Source organism: Molothrus ater, chromosome 3 (genome assembly GCF_012460135.2).
Source record: "Molothrus ater isolate BHLD 08-10-18 breed brown headed cowbird chromosome 3, BPBGC_Mater_1.1, whole genome shotgun sequence".
NCBI classification, from domain to species: domain Eukaryota; kingdom Metazoa; phylum Chordata; class Aves; order Passeriformes; family Icteridae; genus Molothrus; species Molothrus ater.
In genome coordinates this window covers 32,225,361-32,244,432 of record NC_050480.2, presented here as the reverse complement: position 1 = coordinate 32,244,432, position 19,072 = coordinate 32,225,361, and the positions used below count along the sequence as shown (strand labels likewise).

The 19,072-nt window shown below is 36.6% G+C and overlaps 1 protein-coding gene across 1 annotated transcript in view; it reads left to right on the top strand.

Moving 5' to 3' along the window:
* The window catches only part of AKT3 (AKT serine/threonine kinase 3), a 152,878-nt gene that overhangs the window by 75,523 nt on the left and 58,283 nt on the right, over window positions 1-19,072 (top strand). Inside the window, exons 3-5 of the mRNA XM_036381402.2 lie at window positions 3,078-3,203; window positions 15,098-15,209; window positions 16,638-16,782. Of these exons, the coding sequence (XP_036237295.1) occupies window positions 3,078-3,203; window positions 15,098-15,209; window positions 16,638-16,782 (383 nt within the window). The remainder of the gene's footprint in view (window positions 1-3,077; window positions 3,204-15,097; window positions 15,210-16,637; window positions 16,783-19,072) is intronic.

The window sequence follows — 19,072 nt, the reverse complement described above, 5'->3', positions numbered from 1 at the left end:
GTTCACCCATTTGTTAATTAAATTACAAAATAAATATAGGGCAGATGATAAATATTCACATATAGGCCTTGGAGAGGAATTAGACTATTAGTATTTTCAAGACAAAACCAAGGTTTGTGTGTTCGTATAGAAAAAGCAGTAATTTTGAAAAAGTAGTCTGATCATGACTCATGTTGGGAAACCACTTGGGAGAAACATTCTTCAAAGAAATATGTCTGTGAAACAGATACATGGATCCTTATGAAGCCATAGTGTTTTTCAATTGTTTTTAAATTGCTTTTTCTGTGTCAGCCTCTAGTTTGTAGAGCAAAGACAGAGGTACAGCTATGCTCACAGGTAAACTGATACATGCCTGTCCTATGATTAGCTTCTATCCAGAGTTGCTAACTCTCTTCAGAGGAGCTTGAAAGTGCTGTTCTGTTCTTCTAAAGTTTCTTCTCCAGGCATAGCATCAGCTGCATAACTCAGCAGGTGATTAAAAATCTGCCCAGTTTTCTGATGAAGAGCATCTCTGTTTGGCTCCTCCTGGCTACTCAACCTTGAGTGTTGTCCTGAGTGGTGAAGAGGGACTAAGCATCAGAGGAGTGTGTGCTGGGTCTGTGAGGCCACCTGGAAGAATGGTCTCCTTTTCCAACAGGTTTCATTCTGGAGAGTGTATGTAAGCAAACAAAGGCTGCCATTCTTTCCTGAGTGACTGTTAAGTGTACTTACCTATCAGCCCTGATCCCTAGAGCAGAATCTGCTTATCTGCCTCTCCAGTTTATTCCTTGCAGAAAGGAGGACTCTCTTTGAAACCTGAGCCCTTGGATGGCTGACCTGCTTTAGGCATGTTGATATTGTCTCCATGCTGCCCTTGGATTCTTCAGCAGGTGTAGGTGCCTGCCTTCTAGTTAAGGCTAAGATCTGGATAGATTGCAAACCCAGTAACAGGCACTTTCTCTAACTTACTCTTACAATGAAATGAGAAATAATTTATCAGAAAAATACAGAAGATTCTCTTTTTCATCCCTTTAAGAAGGCAACTAGGGTGTTAATATTTTTAAAACTTATGTTGGATGATCTGATACATAAGGTTTTGTTTTGGCTTCAACTATTGAGTCCATGCAAATTTCATAAAATTTGTTGCAGGGCATATTTTAAATATTTTTTAAATATGACTCATTCCTTTACTTAGGCCTATGGTTATTTCACGTTCAAGTATTCAACAAACTTAATTTGTTGCTTTTCATGTAATGCTGATACGGTTTTTCACTGTTGTTTGTATTAAAGTATTTGTTTTCCCACACTGCATTTTTGTTTCTTCTTCAGCTTACAAAGTATCTTGTACCTGTTCGTTTTGATTTGTTTTTTATTGCATGCTTTCATGTTAATTGGGATTTCCTGCTGTGAAATGAGCTCAGACTGGAAGTATCAGTAGGGATGTTCCCAGCCGAACCAGAGCCAGAGGCCTGAGATAAAGCTCTGCATCAATGCAAATGTAACTAGTGCCATATCTGCTCTATTCATTTAGTGGTCAAATTAAGTCACACTTGGACTTTCTCTACTCTTTCTACCTATGTGAAAATGTCTGTATAGCAAAGTCAAGCAAGTACCCTGCTATCTAGAAGCAGGACTCAATAGGAAGAGTTTTGCTACAAAAGCCAGCTTGAGTAGCCCAGTGTTAATTGTTCTTTTCTCTTCTCCATCCTGTGTTCCATACTTGCCTTCTCTGCTTAAATACATGAAAATTGGACATGTTAGTGGCTGCAGTTGGATTTGTTAAGCCATGGGTATTGTCAAAATCCTTACAAGCTGTGCTCAAGTTCATCAAGGCCATGTCAGCAATTCCCATGTTGAACTTCAGTGACAATTAGTTGATTGCTGTGATGGAAAGGTGAAGGTGCAATGTATGAATTTTTAGATCACCCTTTAATGAAGTAACTTCTATGTTAGATGGATATAAACTTCTTCCTGACTTTTGAATGGCCTAAAATCTGTGTAGCTGTGGCTAACAAGGTGCTGAGATGGTAAAGGGCACTGCAGGCTGGGGCTTAGCCCAGGAGCAGTGCAGTCCTCAGGATGGTTTGTTCTGAGCATCTCACAAATGGTGAGAAGTCCTAGGTTCCTTGTTGGAAATTCTGCATTGTTAATACACTTTTTTTTTCTGAAAATATTCACATGTATAATGATGAAAGTGACTTTAAATAGAGCTTTGGTAATAGTCATTATTTCCTTTGCAGAGCTTATAGAAATCAAAGATGAGGGAAGCTGGGCAAATCTAAACTAACCTGTACTGAACTGAGTAATTGCACTCTAAAAATGAAATTGTTACTGAATTCTGGTGTGACATTGTAAAGTATAATAGTATTAAGGAATTTTTTTACCCTTGATAGCAAATAAGTGGCATTAATTAAGGAGCTGTGTGTTCTGTATGTTTCTGATCTGAAATTCCTCATAGATTCAGAATTGAGAATCTTTTGCTCGGGCTGGGGTAGGGGAAAGGTGACATGGTAGCTAGATTATTGGACTTACCTCCTAGAAGGGAATTACCTTCTACTTTTTTTTGTTTATTCCTTTTGCTTTCAGTTATATTTTTAAAGTATATTTTGTGTAGGTTTTTCCATTACCCTCAATTTCCTTGTATTTGCTTAGTGTATGTTTTGAGAAAATTAATGACTTTTGGTTTGGCTCAGCAGGGTAAGTGTTCTACCTTGTAGCAGTTCAGATTTCATTTGGTCATTAAAAGTCAAGCTGTAGAGTTTGGTTTTCTTCCCTGAAAAAAAAAAATTAATTATTTATGGTGTAAGCAGGCAGGCTATTTGAACAGTATAGTGTGATAAAATTCAGAATTATACAACATTAGTATACCATGCTTATAACTTCTTATTCCAGAGGCATTGTTGTAGGGTCCAGGCTTACCATTGCAATTCAATTTTCCCTTCTTTTGGACAGAGTTAAGATTTTCTCTGTAAATTGAAAACATCTGAAAAGATTTTGGTATAATTAATGTTTAATGCTGATAATATGATATATTTTTTAATATTCAAGTTTGGGTTTTTTTCTGCAGTGTTAATGATCTTTTTTTTCTTCTCCTTTAGGAGAATATATAAAAAACTGGCGGCCAAGATACTTCCTGCTAAAGACAGATGGCTCTTTCATAGGCTATAAGGAGAAGCCCCAGGATGTGGATCTGCCATATCCACTCAACAACTTTTCAGTGGCAAGTATGTATTTCCAGTATTTATTATTCTCTCAGCATATTGACAGATTATCTGCTACATATTGCTTCGTGTATAATTCAGAATTTATTGGTAACACTGCAAGTTTAGTGCCATGTGCCATACTAATGCACCACTGATCTTGCTTCCAGCTCTACAAGATGTATTTACAGTAGCATGGAAGAACCATTTGGAATGTTTTTATATGTCTAAGTTCTCATTTTTTTGTGTGTGTCTAAAGTGTCTCTAAATAACAATGACATTTGACAAATGATGGCTGTAAGAAGAACATTCCTGGAAAGTTTACCTTTATTTAGATTGCTGACCTCTTCTCTGTTTTTCATTAGTATCTCTGAATTCACTTGAAAACTCAAATTAATTAGAAAATTATCTAGACTTTCAAATGACACAAAATCATGCTAAGTTATTTTTCTCTTGGATAATCAGGTAATCAGCTCTCCAGCCTGGTTAATGAGTAATTTCAAGCAATCAGACAATTTGCATATATTAACAAAGCCACAAAGTGTGTATCTGTTGGATAAAGGGAAGATTGTGTGTTTTCCAAGAATGTTTCTAAAAGACAAATTTGTAGGGTTTTTGATCAGAGTGAGATTGGTGTTTCTGAACATAAATGAAAGTATTTGAGGAGAAAAATTAAAGGGGAAAAAAATCTCTCTGAGTTGCAAATATCACAGCTAGAAACTTTCAGAGGAACAGTAGAAAATTTACCCAATTTCTTTCAAAATTGTCCTAAGTGTACTGCAATACAAAAAGTGGCAGTGTTTAGTTTTATGGAGGAGTATAGGAGCCACCACCAAGAGCATTTGTACTTAGGGAAAGGGTTCTCTTCCCCTTCACTGCTGAAGTTGGAACAAGTGCTACTGAGACTGAATTTTCCTATTTTCTTGATAAAATTGTACTTGAGACTGACTCAGCCTTTGTGTATACAAAGTAATTTGTGTATTTTATTTGGTAAGAAAATAATCTTGTGCTCCAAGCCCATATCTCATCTCACAGCTAGAAGAGGAAAACTTTGCATACTCTGATTGCAATAGAAAATGATATTGATTGTGCAAGCCATCTAATAGCATTAGAGGCTTGTTTTTCCTTGTTGGTATTCAGCATAAAAGCAGTGATGTTTTTAAGTTGTTCATGTGAGTAGGAATTGACTAAATCGTGGCCATTATTCATTCCTTAGTTATTGCTCTGCATATTCTAACTACTCCTTTTTAGCAGGTAATATTTTTCTAGGTACTCGGTCCCTGGTTTGCAGCTGAAAGACAATTTTTAGAAATACAGTGGGCTTTTTACTCCTGCTTTACCATGTTCTTCATTGCATAGTCTGTCTTCCCTTGCTGCAGCAACTAGAAGGGTGATCCAAATGGTAGTTCTGCTAAGCAAAGAAATACATAATTAGCAGTTATTATAGCATAGTTACCAGTGTGTTGGTACTGGTTTTGGTTGGGTTTTTTTCATTCCCAGAGGTTCTGTTATGTAATTCTGATATTAGAGTGCTGTCCCTGAACTTTGCCTTGATGGAAACGGAAAGATTTCACATTGTTTTCCAAAATGACACCATCACCACCCCCACCACACCCCCACCAAAAAAAAAAAACCTTTCTGCAACTGGCAAGTCTCATAGGTCTGATTCTTAGGCTGTGTAAGCTAAAGCATGCAATATTAATTGAAAAAATCCAGTTTTGATAAGCATGACTTTTTCTGTTTTTCTGACAGGAAAAGGTGTAATTTTATCAGAAATGTTGGCTGATCAGTGCAAGAATAGGGAGATGTAACACTCATCAAAAGAATCCCATGAAATTAAGAGGAGTGCCTGTGTAGAATTCACAGGATGAAAAGCAAACCAGGATGGTATTACACTCTAAATTGCAAGGGACTTTAAGTTTTTTATCACCTTTTTTATCTGTCTGAAGATGAGCTCATCAGTAGGGCAAATAAACAAACAAAATTGCTGTATGAATGGATCACATCTCATGGGAAGTACCTGGTAAATGTCAAGAACTGGTCTCATGGCCTCTGATCCAAGAGTTCCTGAGCTGCTGCAGTAGGTTTGTGGCCACAAGCAGCGCAACATATTTTTCCTGTAATAGTGAAGTACGTTTTTCATAAATTACTAGCCAGGCAGATGGAGTGTGAGATCACTGTTAATACCATCTTGATTAGGTTGGCAGGGACTTAAAGATATGTCTTTACAGTCCTATCTTCATGTAATCTTTGTAGCTATCTGTAAAGTGAGAGTGTAGTCTCAGTCTACTTTTTGCTCTCCAAATGATAGACATCTTTGGCTCCTGCTTGCAATTTGTTATTTAAGCAGAAAAGGCCAAGGCTGTGGTATTATTTTCGTAGTACTGTTGGAGTTAAACATGGGAATGTTTGCACAGTTCTACTTTGTATGATTCTTGTTGGGTAGTTTAAAACTTTCTTAAGCAGCTCTGTAAAGCTAGTTACTTCCATTGTGCTGATACTTCCCCACCAGTGTCCCCTGCCTTCCACTCCTGTGACATTTTTTACATTGCAAAAGTAAAGCTCTTTCCCAGGCATAGTATCATTTCCCCTACTGTGGTTCCCTGATTCCTTCCAAGATTACTTTAAAGTTCCACACCTAAGCATTTCTCTTTCTTTGGTCTTTTGTCATCTGTGAACTCCATTGGGAATGAGGAGAAGGCTGGAGAGAATGAAGTTGTTTTACAGACTGCTAAAAGTGCTTCCAGTGATAAATATGTCTTTGCTAATAGAGCATTTCTCATTGAGGAATGTTTTGTCATAGAATGGAGCGTTCAGAGCCTTTTCCTTGGGGTATTCTGGGAGGAAATGTGGGGGGAAGGCATTTGTAAGTGTGTGTCAGCAGATGGACTCTTTTCTTGGAGAGGGAGACACTGAGGCAGTACACATGTGCCTCAGTCCATTACCAGCCACCCAAAAAGCAGGGGAACCATGGGGGCCTGAAATGGAGATGAAGGATCTCTCTTCCTTGGAGCACTGAAGATGAAAGGGTATGAGTGAAGGGTATGACAGAGTGGGGCTGGGTGGAGCTGTGCCCCTGGGAAGGACACAGGCTGGCCTTAGGTGTCCTGAATGGACTTCATCCCTCTGTGGCCACTACATTCCCAACTTTGGGTGCACAGGGAAGGCAGCCATGGGCACCCTGCCCTGCATCTTGGAGCTGCTGCAAGGTTGCAGGAAGAACAAATCAGCCAGATTTGGTGATACTGAATAGTGTGTAGGAATCACTGGCTCCTCTCCTGTGGAGCCAGCTTATTTTATACCTAACAAACCCACCTTCTTTTAAATGGGAGTTGTGAGAGCTGTGTATTTGAAGTAGGCTGTTAGTCCCTTCATGCTCATGCCTTGACACTGAGACTCACACAAAGCTCTGCCGTGTATCTCACCGTGCACTTGAAGATAAATGAAGGCGGTGTAATTACATGGGTGGGAAGTTCATTGGGAAAACTTAAATCCGGGTGATACTGGTTTGCAGGGGTAAATTCAGAGGTGTGAGCTTTCTGGAATTGTCTGGTTCAAAATCAGTTCAGCTCTTTTCAGGTAGAGAGGAGCAGTTGCAAGTAATCAAACTGCTGTAGCTTGTACAGATACTCTTGATTGACTGAGTCATGGTAACTGAGTGGGTGTGCATTCCTAGCCCACTTCAACTGCAAAATAAAATATGTTAATTTAAATTGCTTTTGCTTAGGCATTTATGCAGTCAGAACCAGTTTAAAAATAATTTTGGATTCAGTTGGTATGACTTCTCTGTACAGGCAAAGGCCTGATTAAAAAGTCCTGTCTTTTAAAGCGCCATTATGATTCTTTGAGAACAAAACTAATACTCTGTATTATACAGGATGTATTTCCTCAATGCCCTCCCACCCCCTCAAAAAAATCCAACATGGCCTCATAATGCTGTTTTCAACTCGCTCACTGCTGTATAAGTGGAATAAACGCTGCTTTATGTAAACCACTTTGGTCTTTGATTGTCAGCATTATTTGGGAAAGCAGAGTGGGGAAGAATTCTACTTCAGTTCTACTTGAGGAAGATTTGTGACTTCACTGATTTAAAAAAAACCCAACTTCTCACATGCTCAGTGAGTATGTAGGTAATCACACAGCACATTTGGGATGAAGTGTCTCTAAGAATTGGCCCTTTGCCTTCATTTTGATCTTTACATGGGGAATAATTGGGAAGAGCTGTATCCCTTCACAGTATCCTTTGAACCTTGGCCAAAAATGATGTCACCTGGAACTTTTTTCCTGTCTTGAAAGATAATGCTTTCTAAGCACTCTGGTACAGCTACTCTTTTTATTGTCCTTAAAAATAAAAAGCAGATTATTATTATATTATTACCATGAAAAGGTAACCTTTTATAAACTTTATTTTATTTTTATTTTCTCTGTCTAAATGATTATCAAGAACCTTGGCTATTCTAAATGGAGAATCTGTGCTACTTTTACCTAGTCTTAACTTTTCAGTGGGCTAGAGACAAGATTTTATTATTTTTAAGATCTAAAAATGTTCAAAACAGGAAAATTGAAAGGTTTCAGGTGCATAATGTTAGAATGTAAAGAATTCTGAAGACATTTTTTAAAGAAATGGGTAGTGAAATATGTATGTCTGTTATAAGTGAGATTAATGTATCAAAATACTTCAGCATTAGACACAACCTTGTGTGCAACTCCAGAAATAACTTTTCAATGAGATTTAAGTCCATTTAAAAAAATTTCTTACCACACTGGATTACATGAACCCAGAGTTAAGATATAACTGTACTTATAATTACAGTGTGAGTTTGATTCCAAAGTAATAGTAGTAGAATTGAATAAGTAATGTTCATTCAATATTGAAAACACTGAGAGAAAAAAATCAATGTACATGTTATATACTGCATTTGCAAATACATCTGTGGAAATTCAAACTCAAATCTATCATGTATAGGAAATATTTCTGTTGGATGGAGAAATGTTTGGGAGGCTTTAAAATTGCTTTATGAATACTTTCTAGGTGGTATAGTTGGTATTCTGTCCTTTTGACTTAGAAGTTTGTAGCCAGACCTGAAAGTTTTTATGCCAGTGTGATAATACCCAGCTGCTTAAATAAAACTGGAGTGTTTGCATGAAAGACAGAGAAGGACAAATAATTTTACTTCCTTCCATTAAAACAAAGTAAAGCCCAGGCAAAACCCATACAGAAATCTTCTATTTCCATTCTCCCTCTTTGCTTGAAGGGGCAAATGACAAATGTTGTAGTGGCGCAAAGACAAAGGTGCTACCTTGGTACTTTTTGAAGTATTGGAAATAAAAGACTTTGCAGCATGGTGAACTGCACAAAGTTTGATCTTTTACATCTTCAAGGAATATAATTAAGGGGTTTTCTGGTCATATTTGTTGTTATATTATCAAAGCACATATAAGTACTTGCCATGAGCCAAGCCCCACAGAAGTGGGATTTTTACCCATACAGAACAAAAAGTCAGTCCCTGCTCCAAAATACTAAAATTCCAAATATAAAACAAGTGACAGCAGATGGATGCAAACAGATGGGGGGAGTATGAGAAAACTATGAGACAGTATTAGCCTGTAGTACAGGCAGTGGTCTCAGCACATCAACAACTAATCCATTGTCAAGGTTAGATTTTAACTCTCATCTCCCTTCTTTTCTTCCTCCCTCCTTCCCTCCCTCATGTTTTTAAATGCATGGTGAAGGAGAGTTTTAAGGAGGATTTTAAAGAGAACTAGTCTGACAAACAGAGAGAAATTAGAAATGCTTTAGAGAACTGATGATGAAATTGTCACAGTAAAGGGATGGGTGGCATTTTGATACTGAATAAAAAATGATAACAAAGGTGAGAGTAGGCTGTGGGGACAGACAATGTTGAACAGCTACCTATATTTGATGTGATAGAGCTGGGTAAGAAATGGGAAATGCCCATAAGAGATGTGGTCAAGGGAACAATGGACAAAAACAATCTATTATGAACAGTTTTGGGAATAGCATTTTTAGGGTAAACCTCTATTTGTTTGGATAAAAGAAGAGATATTAAATTGTTCACATATATCTCTGTGTGACCAAATTTAGGTTTAGGGTGATACTCCCCCTAGATAAGATGTAGTAAGAGGGAACAAAGCTTTTTGGAAAGCCTCAGAGAAGCAGATTTCCCTCAGGGAGTAGGTAAACAAGTGGGAGAATCAAAAGGGGACCAAGCAAAGGGTGTGTGTATGGGTACACACATATGTTTGTTCCTATGTGTAAAATCCATGGATTTTCATGTGTGCATGAGCAAAAATCTGTGTATTTGCCTCTGTGTTATGAAAATGATCTATTAGTTTTGCTATTTGTCTACTATTTGTCTAACAAAAAAGGTCACGAGAGAAGTGTGGATTTGGAGTGCAGAGTAGCAGCAACAGAAAAAGGTATTTGTAAGGAGTGTGTTCATTGATTTTGATATGAAAGAAAAATTAGATTAGCAATTAAATAGGCAAAGGTTGGGACAAAATTTTTTATTTTGTAAAGGAAAGACCAAGAGAAAAATAAGAAATCAAGGTTAAATTATTATGCAAATAGATAGATACATAGAGACTACAGATCTGTGTGAAGACAACACTCTCCCTATATGTTAAAAAGTGCAAACATTATAAATAATGCAAACAGGGGCTTGATACTATTTTTTAATACAATTTGATAATCACGGGAAGTTATCCTCTGTGCTAAAACTCAGTCTGTATTGTCTGTATTAGAAATAATTTCTCAGATATGCAACCTTCTGTTCATTTTTTAGTACAATTTTTTATGGCTGCTTGAATGTTTAGTATTATATATGAAACTTAATAAAAATGGCATTAGTGTTCTATTTTTTTTAATGTTGAATGACTGCATTTAGGAAAAGAATGCTGGTGATTATACAGTTAAAGTTATAGAATTCAAACTTTAAACTTTTTAATAAAATCTGAACAGATGATCTGTGCTTTTTTTTTTTTTTTTTGGAACTGGCAGGTTTCAGGCCCTCTAATTGGCTTCCCAGCTTTGCAGAGTAATTACAGCTTCAAGCAAACTTTGTCATCTGTGGTTCAGAATGGTGTAAAGTAAACAGAACGTTTTGAAATACAGTTTGTAGTTAGAGTTGCTCAGGAGAGTTTAACTAGCATAACTACTTAATTTAGACAGTAGCGATTATTTGAAAAAGATAGTCTAGCATTTTAGAATTGTCAGGTTGGTTGTTGATGTGAAGACAAAAGTTAACCTCTGGTACGTACCTGACTTTGTTTTGTTTTTTAAAAGGATAATTTCAATAATTGAGAAACATCCATTGCATTTCTTTTTACTGTTCTGATTTTTTTTTTTTTCCATTTTCGGTATACATCCAAAAATGGCCAAAGGAGTGCTATGCGCTTGTTGGAACAGAGTTGTCATTCCCTGTTTTACTGTTTTTGTATTTTGCTGCTTTGAACAAGTGTTCTCCCCCAAGGTATTTCCTCCCCTCTAATATTAAAGGAAAAGTTCTTATGACTGAGGTTTCATCCCAGGAAGACAGAAAGCTTTAGGAATAAAATGTGTAATTCCAAGTTGTAGATGGCTAGCATACAAGAACACAAAGTTGAGTCTGTCTGTTTACTGGCTTACTCATCTTTTTGAATGATAATTTAGACTTCCAACTGTTTTGAGTTGAGATTCAGTCCTTTAATTACATATGTTTATGTATAGTAGCAAACTTGAAGACATTATGGTAGAATGTTCTCTACTCTTGGTAATGACCCAACTATCACTCGAGCATTCGGAGCCAGCTCTCAGTAGCCAGTTTCACTCTTTCTTCTGTGCTTTTGTATTTTCCAAACTATTCACTCAGTCTTAAACTACTATGCTTTTTCCACTAATTAGTAGAAAAATATTTTGGTAATTAGCAGTAACTGTGTATTACAGCACTTATTCATCTTAATAGATTTCTTTCCTCTAGTAGTAGGTGAAAGATATTCACAGATTAATTTTTATTCATGTTGCAGTCAGGGCAGGAATACTGTTCAGCCCATACATTTTTGTACAGCACCACATGAAGCATGTGGGGCTACTAAATATCAGCAGACTGAAGTTATTTTTACCTACTTGAGAAGAATGGGTAGTACACCTCTTTTGGGAATACACTCGTCCTCCACTTCTTTATGAAGCACTTTTTTGCTTCATAAGGGATGGATTGAATATATTCAATTTTAATGTTCTACAAGGAAATCAAATCTTTAGCCACTTCTAACAGAATATTACCAAAACTAATTAAGTTTTCCTAAATTTTATTTTCCAATAATTTGCTCCAGTGATAGTGAAATGGCATTCCTGGGGGTTATTTGTCTGGAGGTTTTTTTGTTTTCAGTACCATTTTCAATTCTTAAGGTTTTTAGTACCTTTTATTGATTTAATTATTCATCTAAAATATCTGAAAAATCAGATTTTTTTGTAATAATGTTTTATTATTATCTATATTGTTAATAAATATTTTGTTCTTGTTAATAATGTGCATAATCACTTTGAGGGTTGACTTAAAAAATTTAATGTAGGTAGTATATTAGATACAGATTTACTTGAAGTACATACCAATGTATATATTATTATTTTTATGGTATATTATATATACTAAATGTCTATTATATAATATATATTATATACTATTTATAATATCCTACGACTATAATATGTAACTATATCTTATATCCTGTATATAACATATATTACATATACTATACTATATATATAATATTTTATACATATATAGGTGAAGATCATATTATACATAGCATTTGGACATAAGCAGATGTAATTCTATTTGTTCCATTTTTTTATACATGAGTTGGAAAACTTAAATAGTGTAATTTAAATGTATTCATATTTTGTATATTGACAAAGAGAAAATATATGGTGGAATTCAAAATCTTCAGTTCCATCAGAGGCATTGGAGAGGATGTGCTTTTTGATTGGTACAGATTTTTCTGCAGGTTTGTCTCTGTACCTTTTTTCCTTCAGAATGTCCTAACACAGTCAGCTCATGTTTCTCTCTGACAGCTTTTTTCACCTTCGTTCCTCTAAACTAGGTGCTCTTGTCTGGCTATATTCTAGCTATCCCCATACTTTTCTTTCTCATATAGGTTCCAGTATTTTTCCTGTCCTATTACCACTTTCCTCCCTTTATTCCCTAGTCTTTTGTTCATAACAGCTCTCCTGTAAATAACTTGCTGTATGCCATCTTTCTCTATTGCATTTTGCCTCAGTGACGTACTTTCTTTGTCATACTGTCTGAGGAAGAGGGTCTTATGAATACATTATGAATATAAGTGAAATGCTTTCAATTTAGCATGTGGAGAGGCAGTAGATAGCTGTAGTCTCTGGATTATACTCAATGCCTAGACTTTTAATGATTTTATGCTTTAGTAATTGTTACTGTAATTTTTTACCCTCCTCCCACTGCACTCTTATCCCTCCCACATGTAGTGTGGCCAGATGCCTTACATTTTCATAGGAATACTAAAAGGATATCAAAGGTCTTGATTTGCCAAGTTTTAAGTCTCTTCTCCAAAAAGCAGCATTTTCCAGCAGTGTGCAGCTTTAGGCAGACACCCAGTAAAGAAAATTTCAGCCTACATGATTGAAGTGTGATAGGATTAAAGATGAGAGGATGGTTTTGTCAGGAGTAAGATGAGATAATCTTAGAGCAGACAATGCTTCTAGTCTCTTCTGCTAGGAAGGTAGCCCCACATGTTCCTTGGAACTTCAGCTGAGGGAGTTAAAAAAAAAAGCCTGTTAACCTTCCCTTCACTGTCACTGTGATCGTAGCTGGACTTCACCCGTACCCCTGAGGACAGGGATTTCTTTGATCTCATGGATAATTGCACTGGGCTACAACCCTGGTTAGGTACCCTAAGCAGCTCTACTTCATCATGCTTCTGTCTGCCTTGTTTCCCTTCCAACTTTTGTGTTAAACTCCCTCTTCCTGTGTCCAGATCCTGCTGTAGATCTTTCTTCTCCGTGTTGAGGATGGTTCTCATTCCATCCAAGACCTAGCAGAGCATGTGTAAGCAATGAGGGTGAACTACTGTTTCTCATTTTTAATGAAATGTTTGTTAAATGGAATATCATCTCTGTTACTGACAGTGAGCAGTCTGACTTACATAATAATTTATAGATGTATGGTGAATATATAAGTTTGCTCATCAAAGAATGCACATGTGCACAGGACGATATTCACTCCTTTTGTTTCTCATACCTCTGTCTGTCAAGCTTCTGAGGTGTTCTGCTAAGCTGCAGAAAAAAATACTATTGATAGACATATCCACTTCCACACTTCTTTGTTTTTTCAAATAAAAAAAAAATTGCAGTAGATGATAGTTGAGGTTTCAGGATCCTGAATTTGTCAAGAGAAAATATGTCAGGCCAAAATAATTTATTTCCGTGAAAGGAAAGCATGCCTTGTTAAGTGGTACATGTCATATGACTTCTGCAAAGCGTTGACATTAACTGGAATAAAGAATAGTAAGCTGCATAAGTAAAAGGTGTGGGTCAACTGGTAGGTGGTAACTATATCAAAAAGAAGTTACAGCAGATTGTAGGTGAACAGGAATTCATTTATCATATCATTATTGATTGATTTGTGAACCTGATGAATCATTTTAGATCACACGCACACATTTGATCTGGATCAGCTTTGAACAAGTGATAATATTCCAGACATGAGATGTGATGGTTTGTGTCTACGTTGTGGTAGCTGCAGGAAAATGAGTAACACTTTTGACAGAGTAACCTTAGCTTCTCAAAAATGTTTAAATGTATTTGCATGAATAAGGAGTTTTAGTTTGTCAGAGTTTTGCTGCTGTAATGTTTGGTACAGCATCTTAGAACTGATACACAGCAATACCAAAGCATTGCCTGAATTGCCAGCGTTGTGGTCTTGCCACAAAGGAGTAATAGGTGGTCTGAAATGTGTCTGGAGTTGTGGAACAAGGAAGATCTCGGATCTGAAAGCACAACTGGTGAGGGATGCGTGGCTTGAACTGACTTGAAGACTGAAGAGAAGAAATAAAGCAGTGTTCAAAGGTCTAAAAGGGACAGCTGCTGGAAAGATGAAGTAATTTAATCAAAAGGACAAGAAACAGTATGCTGAAATTATAGGAACAGTTGCATTTAATCTTAGGAAAAGTCTTACACCAATAAAAATAGTTAATTTCTTTATAGTTGGATAGAATAGTTTGCTTACAGGGGTGTTGAAATTAGTACTTTTTGGGGATTTTTGAAAGAGTGTAGAGAAATACTTATGAGAAATAGCATAGGTAGATCTGATTCTGCCCTAGGGCACAAAGAGAATTAGATGATTTCCTGGGGCAGCCCCACTAGTGGTGTGTGTGGGGTTGTTCTATATTTAATAATCAGACTAATTTAAACATCTGAATTTTCTTAGGCTATTTTACAATAAACCTTACCCTGAAGTGACAGTACTATCAGTAATTGTAACATGGTTACCATTGAAGGGAAAATGTCATATTCCTCCTGCTGGGTGCAGATGGAAAAATATGCCAGTGGCTACTGCTGTTTCCTTGGCATGCTATAGCAATGCAGGATCTAATATTCTTCTTAGCCTCATAACACAGACCAAGTTAACAAATGGAGATGGCACTTTTACATGGACAATGATACAAGTTCCATCGATTCCTCTGACTGCTTTGTTCACCTGCTTCATTGTTACCTACTACCTTTTGTTCAAACCTGTGGTTGTATTGCTGTTCTGTATTTCCTCGTGTGCTGGATAGATCCTGAATAGGAATGCATAAGCTGAATGAATTTCATCTAAGTGATTTTATTTGCTTTTCACCCATTAACTGGCAATGTATAAAAGAGGCAATGTCATGTATTTGTCTAGAATGTCAGCTAATGAAAACAGAACGACCAAAGCCGAACACATTCATTATCAGATGTCTTCAGTGGACCACTGTCATAGAGAGGACGTTCCATGTAGACACTCCAGAGGAACGGTGAGGGTTTTATTCTTGTTTTCCTTTTCACAATCCTTGTGCAGAAGCTGCAGCAGAGTCTCTGCTGGGCCTGCACAGCAATCAGCACTTGGAACTGTGACATTCTGAGCAGTTAGTTAAAGATTTTTAAGTCAGCTTCTGTAAAATATTATCTGAGCTCATAACTAGAGTAAGAAGAGTTGCCTGTGAGTAGGTGGGATGAGTGTGTTCAAATAAGCCAAAACTATGTCATGATATGTCTCTGAAGTGTTAAATTTTGAACTTCCAAAGCCTAGATTGAAATATTTCCAGCCTTGCTGTCTTACTCCTCCTAATGTGCTCCTTTCTTTTGGCACAGAAAGCAGCATGCTTATTATAATTTATTTTATGTTAGCTTATTAGTTTTTCTTGTTTCAGTAAACATTCACAAATGCTTAAGAATTAACTTTTTTAATGCACCAAAAAGTTTTTAATGCCTGTAGGAGCTATGGGATAATGCCCTCAAATTTTCCATACTCTGTCTACTTTTAGATACATGGCATCTTCCTGCTGTGGACATCTGTCCTTTTGAGACCAGTACTATCATCTGGCTATCATTTTTTGTATCAGTAAATAACCAACAACTTTGCTTTTTCTGTTGTTTCACTTAGAGGTTTTTTTTTATTCTACCTTGGTACCATGTCTCCACCCTGTCTTTTTTTTTGTGCAGTGTAGTAGCTCACGCTGCATTCAGGAGTAAATACCACAAAAAAATCCCATATTCCTTTCTGGCTGAGCAAGAGGCAGCAGGTAGTGTGCTTGGTGTGGGGCTGTGACCTGCTCAAGGGCTGCCTGGTGTGTCTGTGCTGCTCTGCTGGCCCTGCTTGTCCCTCCACAGAAACCATCCCCTGGGCCTGCCCCTTGGTGCAGCCACAGGTTTTCAGGATACTTGTAGGAATGTAGTATCTTGAGTGCCTTTTTTGAGGGAAATTTGCAAAAAAGCCTGTAAGTTGAGTTTTAAGAGGAGAGAGACAAAGACTTGAACATATGATATGGTTTAATAAATCATATCTTCTTTTCCTCTGAAAATGTCTTGAAGGGAGGGGGAATACGAAAAACCCTCCTAAAATAGCAAGTTACTATTATGAGATGATAGATACTATTGCATAAGAGATGATATCCTGTGCTCACAGGTGTATTATACCTGGAACAAGTGTTTTCAAGCTTCCACTAATACAGAATCAGAAGCTGCTAGTTCTTGAAGTTACCCATATAGTGATCCTTTCTGGTCAACTTCACCCCATTTAAGAAAACACAGGATTGGAAGGAAATTCAGGTGACTGATTAATATGAGTCTTCTGCTGTGTAACCTAAGAATTGAACATTGAAGCAATGTAACGTGAAAAACTTTATGAACTATGCAATATATTCTATGAGTTTCTAATAGAAGTGTTGGCTTGTTCATGATAGGGAAGAATGGACAGAAGCAATCCAGGCTGTAGCAGACAGACTTCAGAGGCAAGAAGAGGAGAGGATGAACTGTAGTCCAACTTCTCAGATAGACAATATAGGAGAAGAAGAGATGGATGCTTCAACAACCCATCATAAAAGAAAGGTAATGACCTTAAAAAATAACTTTTGAGAATGGTCTAGTTGGGTAAAGCAATATGCAGGGAATAGTATTTCATCATAAATTTCAGTGTAATGTAAGATCAAAGTACTTATTTATTTCAATAAAGCTGAACTGCTCTAGTTTTGTTTATTGGTTAAGGTGATATGGCACTTCTGAAAAACAAAGTTCAGCCATTCAGGCACATGCTAACATTCCTCTTATTGTTTGGCTATTTTTTTATGCTTTTGTTTGTTTGCTATTTTAGAAGTATGGTAATAAAATATTTTCTTTAGACAAGTACTTTTGCCTCTTTTCTCATGCAAATAATACCCAGTACAAATTAGGTGATTTGCATGAGAAAGGCTAGCAGGATCTGGCTTTTAATGACCTTGGGTTTTGCTAACTTGGGAAATAACTTTGCTTTAGTTTTCAATGAAGTAAGAGAAAACAGCATTTCATTTTTCTGTGATCCTTTACAGCTTTTGGTGTAAGGAGGAACATGTACATTGCTGCCTATAACATACTTGTGGTTGCATCTCCAGAGTCAACAGGTTAAGCACACAGCCAAGAGCATGTTTTAAAGAACTGATGCCACTCAAAGTTTGCTCATGTGTCTCCATTTTGTCCTGTATGGACTACTCAAACTCATGTCTCTCATTTACTATACAGAGTTGACATGACTCAAGAAATTGACTGAAATTGCATGAAAAAATAATAACCAGTTTACATAGGACTGGATTTACTTTTTCTAGCTAGAAGTGAAACCTGTAGAAAACTAAGTATAAATCTGCTGACAGAGCAAAGCAGTCTTATAGCTAATATAACTGAATGCCTTTGAGTGATGAACACTACAAGAAATGGTGAATATTTCTCTATTTACTAATAGAGTGTGTTTTGTTTGTTGTGATGCATGAAGCAAGAACCATAGAAAAGTCAGGGCTGAGAGCTATACCCTTCAGAATATAAAAAAGATGCCATAAGTAACTTTAGTTCTATCATGTCCTAATTTTTAAGAACTTGAGTTTGCTGTCAAACAGAGTTCTTTTTATGCAATTTCATTGTATGCAAATTTCTAACCTTTGTCTGCTATAGAAAAAGTTAAAATCAATTATATAGAGCTGTAACAATGCTCTGAATATATATTGTTAGGCTGAGTTTAAACCTTTAGCCTGATGGCATGGATATTTAATGGCTGTGCTCCAGGGTAAAATATAAGTGGCAGCGAGACAGAGGCAGTGTTTAAGATGTGTCAGCCTTGTGAGAGGTAGTGTGATTATGTGGAAGGGATTTGGGGCTGCTCTGTTAAAGATCTGAGCACTGTTCCAAGCCTGTGTATCCTCTTAGTGGAGTACAAAACCACTGTGTAACAGCACTCGTTTTCCAGGTGTCAAAATTAATGCTGATACAAGTAGTTTATCTGGAATGTGCTCTCCTTATTCACAGTGCAGTGTGTTTTCCCATTCAGCAAAAGGGGTTGTGGAAACAGGGGTAGGAGGATCAGTTTTGTTTCTGTCTTGCCACTTGTGCTTTAAGAAGTGCTGAAATAATATGCTAGGACAGTGTATGGGCAGGGCTATGGAAAATTTAATGGCTTTGGCAACCAAAAGCAAATATTTAATGGCTTTGGCAGCAAAAAGCAAACTCTACAAAACAAAGGTGAAATGAAGAATGTTGATATTCAGCATCTAATAACAGAGCAAAATAACAGAACAAGGAAAAAAAGATAAATAAAAAGGTAATAAAGTAAAAAAAAGAAAAGAAAATAGAAATAATAGAGCCAAAACTCAGAATCCCACAGCAGATTTCTATCTGTTGGAAGATGTTAGTGAAAGATGCTCAGAAGTTTTTGGAATAAAAAATGTGAAGTGACCATTATGACAGGGAATTGCCAATGCTTCCAACTTGATTGGATTGTGAAAAATAGGTCTTTTAAAAACTGTTTCTGTTTTGTAGAAATGTCTCTGAAAAGCTGTTGTTTAAGCTTTCATAGTTGTTAATGTAATCAGAACCATTTCAGTTATAATGAATTAATGCATTTTTATTGATTTTTTTTTGTACTGGATTTCTTTCCTTTCAGGGATTTTTACACAATGTGTCCTTTTTTGACAAAAGCTTGTTTTGTCACCTGATTTTACATCTAAGCCCAGTGAATTTTCCTTGTGCATGCACCAGATGGTATACATATGAGTAGAAGAGCATAATCAGATTAAGAGACAAGACAGAGAGGAGTTGGGCCTGTTCTTCTCTGAAAAGGTAGCGAAAAGAAAACAGCCTTTAGGATGTGAAACTTGAT